Below are 12,500 nucleotides of genomic sequence, written 5' to 3'. Positions count from 1 at the left end.
AAAAATGCAGTTTAATCACAGTCTTAGGAACGTTATTCCCAATTAGGAATTAAATTCACTTTCCAAACTGGATTACTGTTCACAGAATTTGTCTTTTATCTACAGGGAGCTTCCATTCTGTTATAGGGCAGTCCTATAATATTTACTAATGTTATGCTGTACTACGAAGAAATCATGTTTTACAAGCTCAATCCTTAGAGCTTGTACAGAAATGATCTGTTACAGAGGCATTTATTACTCAATTGTTATGCTGCAAGACTGATCCTTTAACATACGATCACAAAGCGTATAATCTGCCAATTACCAGCAATTTTACCGGTGCTGTTGAAGATTCACTAGCCCCTTCAGTAACATGGACATAATTCGAAAACCGGACATTGTGAAACCCTTAGTGATACACATCGTTCGACGTCCAAAGTGAAATTCCATTTTAAAACCAAGAAAAATCTTTGTAACATTGCTGTCCATGTACAAAGTCCTTGTATTAGAAGAGAACACATTATGTTCTTAAAACTGCTACATCGATACATTTGGAAATATATTAGAAAAGAAAAAAATAGATAAAAAGCCGTATAAAGTATGTGTAAGAATAATCATGTCGGGCCTCTATTTGTTATTTCTATTTTCCTGTTATTGTCAATATTGATCTCAGTCATTCATCACCGATATCGTATCAACTGCCGCAGTCAAAACAATCTTACGGCTTATTTAAAAAAACAAAAACAAAAAATCTTGTCTAATCTAGGTATCAAGCCGTGATGATCCTGGAGCCGCAGCTTTGAGGATCAAGATGCAAGAGTATGACTTCAGGCGTCAGTTCTATATCGCCCACCTGGAGGAGGAGTTGCAGAAGGGGAAGAAGTACGTCTTGGCCATGGAGTTTATCGGTTACCTAAACGACCAGATGCGAGGCTTCTACAAGACCACCTACACTGATGCTGACGGTATGCGGAAGTGAGTAGTGACTACAATGACCATTCTAGTAATATTTATCTACCTATCTATCTATCTATCTATCTATCTATCTATCTATCTATCGATCTATCTATCGATCTATCTATCTATCTATCTATATATCATTGATTGATAGTTTCTCTCTCTCTCTCTCTCTCTCTCTCTCTCTCTCTCTCTCTCTCTCTCTCTCTCTCTCTCTCTCTCTCTCTCTCTCTCTCTCTTTTGTACGAAATTACGTTTCAAGGTTGTTTCCTTTAGTCTTTACCGTCCTACTTCGCCCTCTCTTCCTCCACAAGGAATCTGGCGACGACGAACTTCAAGCCCTCCTACGCGCGCTACGCCTTCCCATGCTTCGATGAGCCGGCGCTGAGAGCCACCTTTGAGGTCTTCCTTGCGAGGGAAACCTGGATGACGTCGGTGGCCAACATCCCTCACAACAATACTCTACCAGTGTAAGTATGACACACTGATATAGATTTTTTTTCCATTGTAAAGGCCGGTATTCTTTTTCTTCTTTTTTTTCTTTTCTTTTTTTAGATGTTCTTTGACGCTGTAAGTATGATACACAGACATTCAAAGTTGTATATGTACTAGGTTTCAGATTTTGTACAGACCCTCTTTGTCAGTATAAGTAGCGAGTCGAGAAATAATAACATTTCAATTCACCTTGTATAGAAACTTAAATCATATGGTGGTTCTTTACGTATTTTGGTTAGTGTTCTCACCGTCTTTATTTTCTAAGATAACTAGAATATAAACAGGAAAAAAATAATGTAACAAGAAAGACACCAAGCTCAATGAAACGACTTGAATTTTCACATCATCAGTATTGGTTTGTTTTATTATTATTATTATTATTATTATTATTATTATTATTATTATTATTATTATTATTATTATTATCAGTATATTCAGTTTGTTCTTTGACCCCCTTAATATACCAGGGAAGGTCAAGAGGGATGGAAGTGGGACCACTACCAGGTGACCTTCCCCATCTCCACCTTCCAAGTCGGTTTCCTGGTGTCGAGCTTTGCCGTCCTGAACTCCACCGAAAACGACCACGTGGTACTGCGAGGTAATCACGAGCTTTCTTCGTTTACACGTGCTATAAGGGTGTTTTTTTTAGAGTATACGTATAGATAAATAAATGTATATATCTATATCTATGTCTATTTGAAGAAATATATACAATATACATACAGACTCACATAAGTGTGTGTGTGTGCGTGTGTGTGTGTATACATATATATACATACATGTATATACATATGTATGTATATGTATTTATGTATATATACATATATATATATGTATATAATAATACAAACATGTGAATATATATATATATATATATATATATATATATATATATATATATATATATATATATATATATATATATATATTATATATATATATGTATATATGAATATAAACATATGTGAATATATATATATATATATATATATGTATATATATATATATATATATATATATATATATATATATATGTATGTATATATATATATATATACATATTATATATATATATATATATATATATATATATATATATATATATATATATATATATATATGTATGTATGTATATATGAATATAAACATATGTGAATATATATATAATATATATATATATACATATTATATATATATATATATATATATATATATATATATATATATATATATATATATATATATATATATATATATATATATATATATAATTCACATATGTTTATATTCATATATATATATATATATATATATATATATATATATATATATATATATATATATATATATATATATATATATATATAAACCTGAATGCACACACAGTGTGGGCGAGGCGAGCGGTCCTCCAGCAAGCGGATTACGCGAGGCAGGTCGGGCCCCAAATCCTGACGCATCTGGAGGATTTCCTGAACAAAACCTTCCCTCTCCCGAAGCAAGACTTGATCGCTGTTCCAGAACTCATTCCTCGAGTGACGGAGGGCAGGGGAATCACCCATATTAGGTAGGCGATAGTTGGAGTGTCAAAGAATATGTAGTATTGTGTTTTATGGTGTTTTGATCAATCATCTTTCAGATAGTTTGAGTGTCAAAGAATATGCTGTATTATGTTTCATGTTGGTGTTTTGATCAATCATCTTTCATATAGTTTGAGTGTCAAAGAATATGTAGTATTGTGTTTTATGGTGTTTTGATCAGTCATCTTTCATTTCACATAAGTCCAAATGATCTTAAAATAGAATTGCTTTTTTTTGGGAAGGAAAGAGAGTTTGATCATGCTAAAGTTTACAGAATATTATATAAGCAAAGGGAATGACATCTTTTTCGATTGAGCAATTCTTTGTTTTGATCAATCATATTTAATTTCTTTTCGATACATATTGTTTATCTAAAAATAGGAAAGAGAATTTGATCATGTTAAAGTTCACGAAATATTATGTAAACAAACAAAATGCCATCATTTTCGTTTGACCAATTCTTTGTTTTTGATCAATCATATTTCATTTCACTTCAATACATATTGTTTATCTTAAAATAGATTTTTTTTTCTTTTTTTGTAAGAAGGAAAGAGAGTTAAGTCACGTTAAAGTTCACGAAATATTATGTAAGCAAACGAAATGGCATTTTTTTCGCTTGGTCCCTCTCCTCTAGATGACTGCGGTCTTAATGATTACAGGAGGATTTTTACGCAGATCAATAAGACACAGCTAGTGTTTAGAATTACGAACGGTGAAAACCCACGATATGCATGAATGTGTTGACGGTCTACCGGTTTCTTAGAATTGTACGAGCCGCGATCCAATGAATATTCGTTATACGGACAGGCATATACACAGAACTAAATGCATATCTATCAGTGTAGACACTGTAAACCGGGCAGATAGATAGATAAATGTATATCTATCAGATAGACAGATATGCATAATTTTAACAAACTGGAGGAGTGGAACTACATGATGTGTCGTTTTGTGTCACTCCAATTTTTACGACTTTATATTGAGACATTTTGTACAAAGGTCGCAGCGGAAATCTAATATTAATGCCATACACCAATCCTTGTCTCTTGTGTGCATACATACGCTGGGGTCGACCCTGAGCTTTAATTGTTTTGAATTTCGTTATCTGTACAGGTCGCTCTTCCCAAAACTTGGATAATTAATAACTAAACTCGCAAGAATCACATTATTTCCCAAAATATTCAGCGACGTTTCGAGTGTACGGGGAACAACATATGTTTGATCCGTGATAGATAAATGTCAATCTATTTAAACTCTCGATCGGTATAACGAGCAGACGTAGCTATAAAAGAGGAGAAGAAATAGAGAAAGAGATAGATAGTGAAATAGAGAGAAATAGTATTTAAGAGGGTTTTATCCATATGCAAGAATGAGATCTTGAAATGACTTAATTGAAAGGACTTTGACTGTTAACATGCTGATATTTTTTTAAAGAAATTGTACGCGTCTAAACAGCAATTACAGTGGGTAGTCTCTTGGAACATAATATTATGAAACAATATGAGAAGGGGATTATTCCATGTCTATACCCAGCATGTTTTGTCGTCACATACTTCTCCTTGTTGCGAATATACAAGATAAGTCTAAATTGGATGATAATCCAGGGGGAAAGAAGATGAATTAGTAACCTCAACATTTAATTGTTTTTGTAGCACTAAGTAGATGTTAAGCAATAAGGGTTTCAATGCACTTAGTACGTCTTTGATTATGATATACTGTATTCACAGACCACCATTTGAGTAACCAATACTGATCTATAACGTGTCCTGCTGGTTCTTTATATTAATCTTCCTTATAAATATTGGTAGGTTTGTGTCGATCCTGATATTGATATAATGATTATAATTATTTTGCTTCCATTACCTATGGCTACTGTTATTTCTTTTGTTTTGTTTTTATGTGTAAACTGCCAAATTATACCACAATTACGTATGACGAAAAACTAGAACACAGAATCAATAAAAGAAATCCAAGTAAAACAAAACCAGGCTAGAAGTTCTGAACATAAACCCGCAACCGACGCTGCCTTTCCCGCACAGAGAAGACCACCTGCTTTTCCACCCGGAGATCTCAAGCGTCAGGGACCAAGAGCAGGTCGCACACACCGTGGCCTTCGCGTTGGCACAGCAGTGTCTGGGTGACCTCCTCTCTCCCGGGTGGTGGGATGAAGGTCTCGGCCAAGGATTTGCTACGTTTATGGAGTACATGGGCGTGGAACTTGTAAGTATTGCTTATACCTTTTTTTTTCCTTGATAGACTAACAGGAGTAGGTTTTAAGGCTACTTCTTTCTGGTCCTTTTCCTATGTTCACCAAGGATGGAGGATATAACAAATCGAATAGAACTATACTATAAGAAAAGGACAGAGCTTGTCTTTGTTCGGTTCACTGTAATTTCCTCTTGTTCGAACTGCCTGTGTTTTAAAACCTCTTACAGTACCTAAGAGTCCATAGATGAAACATGTTGAAATGCCTTTGGTAGCAAAAGCACGGTGTGGATGAGTCAAAACGTTTGTTATCAATTGCTGTCAGCATATTGATTCTATTTGGAAACTTGTAAAACTGAATAACTCGAAATCAACCCAAGACATGAAATATTTACGTGATATTATGTGTGCAGCTCTTCTTCGTGCTTAAATGTACAACTACGTGGACTGTCTATGACACCTTGAAAAAAAATCTTTCCTCTCCAGTCGGGTTTGTAAACCATATGAGTGGGTATATATTTCGATAAGATTTGAAGTTTAATCAAGGTTATGAAATCCAATGATCGTACCCACTTTATATAAAAGATAACATATAAAACTGCATTTAGCAAGAACACTCCATTCGAAAGAACCCAACGAGACAGAGATTGGCCCGTAACATCAACTTCAAAGAATATATCACGAAATAGCATAAAAAAAATCTCGTATTCTCTGCAGCTTGAGCCCGACTGGAAGGTCATGGAGGACTTCGTGGTCAGCCAACTCCACCCGGCCTTCGCTCTGGACTGCCTGGAATCGTCACACGAGGTCATCACCCCAGTGGTCAACCCGGAGAAACTCAGCGAACTCTCTGACGTCATCACCAATGGGAAAGGTCTTGATCGCTTTATCATTTTCCCTTCATTGTTGTGGTGATAATCCTATTGGAAACAATGACGATAATGATGATGGTAATAGTAATAATGATAAAGGTTATAATAAGAGCAATGAAAATAAAGATATTAATAATAATGATATTAGTAATGATAATGGTAATAATGATAACAGTAATAATAACAGTAATGATAATGATGATAATGATAATAGTAATCATAATGAAACTACAACTACTACTAATAATAATGATGATGCTAATACTGATAATGATAATAACAATACTACTAGCAGTAGTAGTAATAATGATAATAATAATAATGGTAATAATGATAGTAATAATGATAATAATAATAATAATGATAATAATAATTATAGTAGTAGTAATGATAATGATAATAATTATGATAATGATAGTAATATTGATGATTATAATAGGAATAATAGTAAAGATAATCAAAATTATTATTGTTTATTATTTTTATTATTACCATTATTTATATTATTATCATCATTATTATTATTATCATTATCATTATTGATTATATTATTATTATCATTATTATTATTATTATCATTATCATTATTATCATCATTATTTTTATTATTATAATTGTTATTGTTATTATTATTATTATTATTATTATTATTATTATTATTATTATTATTATTATTATTATTATCATTATTATCACGATGTCATCATCTATTTCCTTAAATCACTTCCTTTTCTTCTGGTATTAATTTCAACCTTTGCACTTAAAATCACCAGCTAATTTTTATCAAACATCATTTACTAAATGGACATCAGGGAATATCAATGAAACACCATTGTACCATTACTCCATCAAAATCATATATTCCAGTTATACTAAAGTTAGTCTAATCCATTATTTTTTTTACCCTATCTCCTGCAAGTAATCCTTTGAAAGGCTTATTGCAAAGATTTCTCGTGTTTCTGCAGGATCCTCTCTTATTCGCATGGTGAGCCACTTCCTCGGTGATAAGCTGTTTAGTGATGGTTTTAACAGCTACCTGAAGGATTTGTAAGTGCTTACACACACACACACACACACACACACACACACACACACACACACACACACACACACACACACACACACACACACACACACACACACACACACACACACACACATACACACACATACACACACACACACATATACAAACACACACAAACACATACACCCACAACCACCCGCACACACACACACACACACACACACACACACACACACACACACACACACACACACACACACACACATACATATATATATATATACATATACATATATATATATATATATATATATATATATATATATATATATATATATATATATATATATATATACATACATACATAAATATATATGTTCTGTCTTTAGTGATATTATACACACACACACACACATATATATATATGTGCGGTGTGAGTACTGTGAGTTATTCCTCTTTCAGCAAGAATACCACTGCAAAACATGACGATCTCTGGGAAAGTCTGACTACTGCTGCGCATGCGGACAATGTGCTGCCTGAGTATACGACAGTTAAGATGATAATGGACACGTGGACTTTACAGACAGGTTACCCTGTCATTAAGGTGATCAGGAGCCCGGAAGGTACCTCCGCTACAGTCACGCAGGTAAAGAGATCTCGTCTTAAGGGTAATAACGAAATTTTTATCAATGTTCAGTGGCAATATTTTTGAGTAAACGTTCCTCCGCAGGAACGTTTTCGGCAGGTGAAGAACCCCGAAGAGACGTCTGACACCAAGTGGTGGGTTCCCCTGACGTACACGACTCAGAGCGACGCCGCTTTCAACGTGACTCAGGCGACGGTGTGGATGAAGGCGTCAGAGGACAGCATCACTATCACGTCCCTTCCCCCGAAGGACGAGTGGGTCATCTTCAACCTGCAGGAGACGGGCTACTACAGGGTCAACTACGACGATTTCAACTGGGACCTCCTCATCCAGCAGCTGAAGGACGACCACGAGGTCATCCACGTCATCAACCGAGCGCAGATTATTGATGATGCCATGAATCTTGCTAGAGTAGGTGGGTAACTGAAGAGTTTTCATGCTGCATACAGGAGTACGGTACACATCTTAAATAATTTTAGTATAATGTTTTGGTGAGTCCAGAATCACTGGACAAGTGTGTTTGCGCTCATGGCAAACCCCAAATCATATTTATCAGATACTTCAGGTGATTATGATATCCATTGAATTAACTACTGATCAATCATGAATGCTTTGGAACCTTGCTACGGAGGAACAAGCAGATAAACAGCATAAGCCAAACAAAAGAAACAAAACTAAGGATATGTGGAGGGCATTCTAGGCTTTCTATGCATTTTCAGGTCATCTCCGTTACGAGACTGCTCTGTACATGCTATCTTATCTCAAAAATGAGGTTGAATTTCTTCCCTGGATTGCTGCTATGAACAACTTAGAGTACCTAGAATCTATGTTAGGAGCGTCAATGGACCACGGTGCTATCAAGGTAACATTATCAAGCGATTGTAAAGGACTTTCATAACTCGTGTATACTTGTCTTCATGACTGTATATTTATCATTCCTACCCAGAAGCATATTTCAAGTAAATTGTAACTTTAGGAAAATGTGCAGGAGTCTGGCGCGCCGTTTTCCTTTTGAACAGACGAGCTCGAACCAACCTATTTCAGAGTTTCCTGTTGGGCTTGGTGGTGCCCCTGTACGACTCAATGAGGATTGCCAACGAAACAGAAGACTCTCGTCATGTGCAACATTTACAAGAACTAGCCATACACTGGGCTTGCAAGCTTGGCTACCCCCAATGTCTAAGTGACGCCCTCACCACCTTCCATATGTGGATGAAACTACCTAAGAACGAAAGGTAAATATTTTTTTTATCTCATTAATTAATTAATTTATTTTTGAAAAGTTCGCCAATATTATAAGATACGCAGCAACGACATTTCTATGGTCAGAAATTGATACTTCTTTGAGCACAACAATCAATAAACGCATGAATGAAATTCCTATTAGAATAGCATAGTACCACACGCTTCATATATGCTTTCACGAGATGTGTCCTGTTTTCGCTAGCCTGATCGCCCCCAACGTGAAGTCATCCGTGTACTGCCACGCCATCGCAGAAGGCGGACCGACTGAATGGGCTTTTGGCTGGAATCAATTTCTGAAGTCTAAGGTCGCATCCGAGAAGGAGAAACTCCTGAACGGGCTGGGTTGCAGTAAAGAAGTTGCTATTCTTACAAGGTGAGCGTTAGTCTATCTTTTGCTCTGCGGATTTCCCTGTAAGATACTCCTCCTCTCTCATCACACACACACACACACACACACACACACACACACACACACACACACACACACACACACACACACACACACACACACACACACACACACACACATACTATTGCTGCGTTTACTTGATCTTCAAGAAAGTACAGGTGCATCAGACTACTAATTAAACTAGGTAGCAATGCATATGATGTATTGCAGATATGTAAGAGCTAGAGCGTGTGGGTATCTTTTGATATATATATAAAAAAAAAAAAAAATGAATGTTATTGATAATTTCTAAATGGATGTCGCAACTACGGTGATTTCAAGGTCAGCGTTTTACATGAATGTAAATGAGAAAAGATATCACAGATGATAAACATGAAACAAGAATATAAAGTTCTAAGGGTCTGGTCATATTGCACTCCCCTGCCCCCTCAGTCTCTCTCTCTCTCCCTCCTCCCCCTTCCCCCCTCTTCTCTCTTCTTTCTACCAATCCATTTATCTCTATGTTTAAATCTTCTCACACTTCCCTCCCAAAACATAACAAACAAATTTTCTTATTCTGCCTTCAGGTTCCTTGAGATGGCTTTCCTGCCCAACGGCGAAATAATGAGGCAGGACTCCATAATAGCCTTTACGTCCGTCGCCAGAAACGAATTTGGACGCGCCTTAGCCTGGGACTTCCTCAAGAACCGTTGGAATGACGTATATGTCTTGTAAGTTATAAGCGCTTACTATGTACATATGAATTAATGACAATCTAAATATGCTGTCCGAGGAGTGACGCAAACTGCCCCGTTCTGTTCCCAGCGACAAGAGGCAGCGAGCGAAGATGCTGCGGGCGGCCACTTCCGCCTTCAGTACGAGGGAAGATCTTCAGAAGGTGAGGCCTTCGTCGTAACTTTGGTTGTAGGTGCGACACACACACACACACACACACACACACACACACACACACACACACACACACACACACACACACACACACACACACACACACACACACACACACACACACACACACACACACACACACACACACACACACACACACACACACATATATATATATATATATATATATATATATATATATGCATATATATATATATATATATATATATATATATATATATGCATATATATAAATATATATATATATATGCATATATATATATATATATATATATATATATATATATATATATATATATATATATATGTATATATGTATATTTATATATACACAAATACATATTTATAGATATACATATATACAGTAGGTGGCCAGATCGTCTCAGATCCTGTTGCGGCGCGGGAACGTTGGGCTGAGTACTTTGAGGAGTTGTATCAGGTTGACCCACCAACAGTTAACTTGGATGCGGGTGGTGTCGAGATCCCGTTGCCGGATCCACCCATCAGTGATGATCCATCCTCCCTAACCAAAGTTGGGGAGACGATCTCCAAGATGAAGAGTGGAAAAGCAGCAGGTATTTGCGGCATCCCAGCTGAACTGTTAAAGGCTGGTGGTGAATCTATGGCACGGGGATTGCATGCTGTCCTGGCTGCCATCTGGCGATCCGGTACCGGCCCCCCTGACCTGTTGAAGGGTTTGGTCATCCTTCTCTTGAAGGGGAAGAGGGACCGATGAGACTGCAGCAATCACCGCGGCATCACACTGCTCAGTGTACCAGGCAAGGTTCTTTCCTACATCCATCTGAGGCGTATTAGAGACCGTTTACTGAGGCATCAGAGGCCGGAGCAATCTGGACTCACTCCTGGTAAGTCCACAATAGACCATATCCTTACGCTTCGAGTCATAGTAGATCGCCGTCGTGAGTTCGGACGTGGGCTGCTTACAGCCTACGTCGACCTCAAGATGGCGTTCGATACAGTGCATCGGGAATCACTCTAGGAGATCTTGAGACTGAGAGAAATTCCAACAAGGATTATTGAACTAATAGCAAACCTGTACACTGGTACTGAAAGTGCTGTAAAGTTTGGTGGGGGCCTGTCGAGCTTCTTTCCTGTCAGTTCAAGAGTGAGCCAAGGCTTTGTTCTTGCACCAAGACTTTTCAATACTTGCATGGACTGGCTACTAGGCAGGGCTACTGTTCAAAGTCATTGTGGAGCAACACTGGGCAATGTTAAGGTTACAGACCTTGACTTTGCCGATGATGTTGCTATTCTATCTGAGTCTTTGGAAACCCTAGTGCTGGTTCTCAATGCATTTAGTAATGAAGCGAATCCCTTGGGTCTAGAGGTCTCCTGGACCAAGACCAAGATCCAGGACTTTGCGGCCTTGCTAGGAGAACCTGTTCGGTCGGTACGGGCTTGCGGCGAGGACATTGAATTCACAGAGAGTTTTACATACCTTGGTAGTGCAGTTCATAACTCTGGGCTGTCAGACCAGGAAGTCGGCAGACAGATTGGCCTGGCAGCAGGGGTCATGAACTCTCTCGACAAGAGTATTTGGAGATACCAGTACCTGTGTAGAAGGACCAAGCTACGGGTTTTCAGGGCCCTGATAATGCCAATTTTGCTCTATGGTAGAGAAACCTGGACATTATCCAGTGCTCTGGAGTCTCGTCTTCATGCCTTTTGTAATAGGTCCTTGCGCCAGATCATGGCGGGACCATGTGTCTAACCAACGGTTGCACTGTGATTCTGGCACAGGACCTGTTAACTGCACAATCCGGGATCGCCAACTCAGGCTATATGCCCACACGGCTCGCTTTCCACAGGCTGATCCTGCTCATCAGGTTGTCTCTATAACCTGGGTGGATGAGGACTGTGGGACGACCTTGGCTTGGACAGATCGATCAAACCTGGCGGGAGGAGCTCGAGGTGGACGCGGCTATGTGCCCCCGTCGGCGTTAGCTCCTAATGATGATGATGATATATACATATATGAATGTACACATACACACACACACACACATGCACATATACATATATACAGAGGGCATGGCAGCCGAGTGGTTAGAGCATCGGACTTTGGATTCGTCGACAAATCCAGGTTCGAGGGTTGGAGTCCCCTGACTGGCGTGTTATTCCCTTAGGCATGGAACTTTACCTTGATTGCCCATTGTAA

At 37.6% G+C, this 12,500-nt stretch overlaps 1 protein-coding gene across 1 annotated transcript in view; it reads left to right on the top strand.

The window, feature by feature from the left end:
• LOC113804821 (aminopeptidase N) overlaps positions 1–12,500 on the top strand; it is a 17,603-nt gene that overhangs the window by 1,864 nt on the left and 3,239 nt on the right. Inside the window, exons 4-17 of the mRNA XM_070121077.1 lie at positions 746–954; positions 1,251–1,406; positions 1,899–2,029; positions 2,818–2,995; positions 5,048–5,228; positions 5,931–6,087; positions 7,051–7,132; positions 7,575–7,758; positions 7,843–8,173; positions 8,478–8,620; positions 8,803–8,993; positions 9,206–9,376; positions 9,979–10,122; positions 10,217–10,289. Of these exons, the coding sequence (XP_069977178.1) occupies positions 746–954; positions 1,251–1,406; positions 1,899–2,029; positions 2,818–2,995; positions 5,048–5,228; positions 5,931–6,087; positions 7,051–7,132; positions 7,575–7,758; positions 7,843–8,173; positions 8,478–8,620; positions 8,803–8,993; positions 9,206–9,376; positions 9,979–10,122; positions 10,217–10,289 (2,331 nt within the window). The remainder of the gene's footprint in view (positions 1–745; positions 955–1,250; positions 1,407–1,898; positions 2,030–2,817; positions 2,996–5,047; positions 5,229–5,930; positions 6,088–7,050; positions 7,133–7,574; positions 7,759–7,842; positions 8,174–8,477; positions 8,621–8,802; positions 8,994–9,205; positions 9,377–9,978; positions 10,123–10,216; positions 10,290–12,500) is intronic.

The sequence above is a fragment of the Penaeus vannamei genome, chromosome 4, assembly GCF_042767895.1.
Source record: "Penaeus vannamei isolate JL-2024 chromosome 4, ASM4276789v1, whole genome shotgun sequence".
In the NCBI taxonomy this organism is placed as follows: domain Eukaryota; kingdom Metazoa; phylum Arthropoda; class Malacostraca; order Decapoda; family Penaeidae; genus Penaeus; species Penaeus vannamei.
Note: the sequence above shows the minus strand (reverse complement) of the source record. Positions and strands in the feature narration are given on the sequence as shown.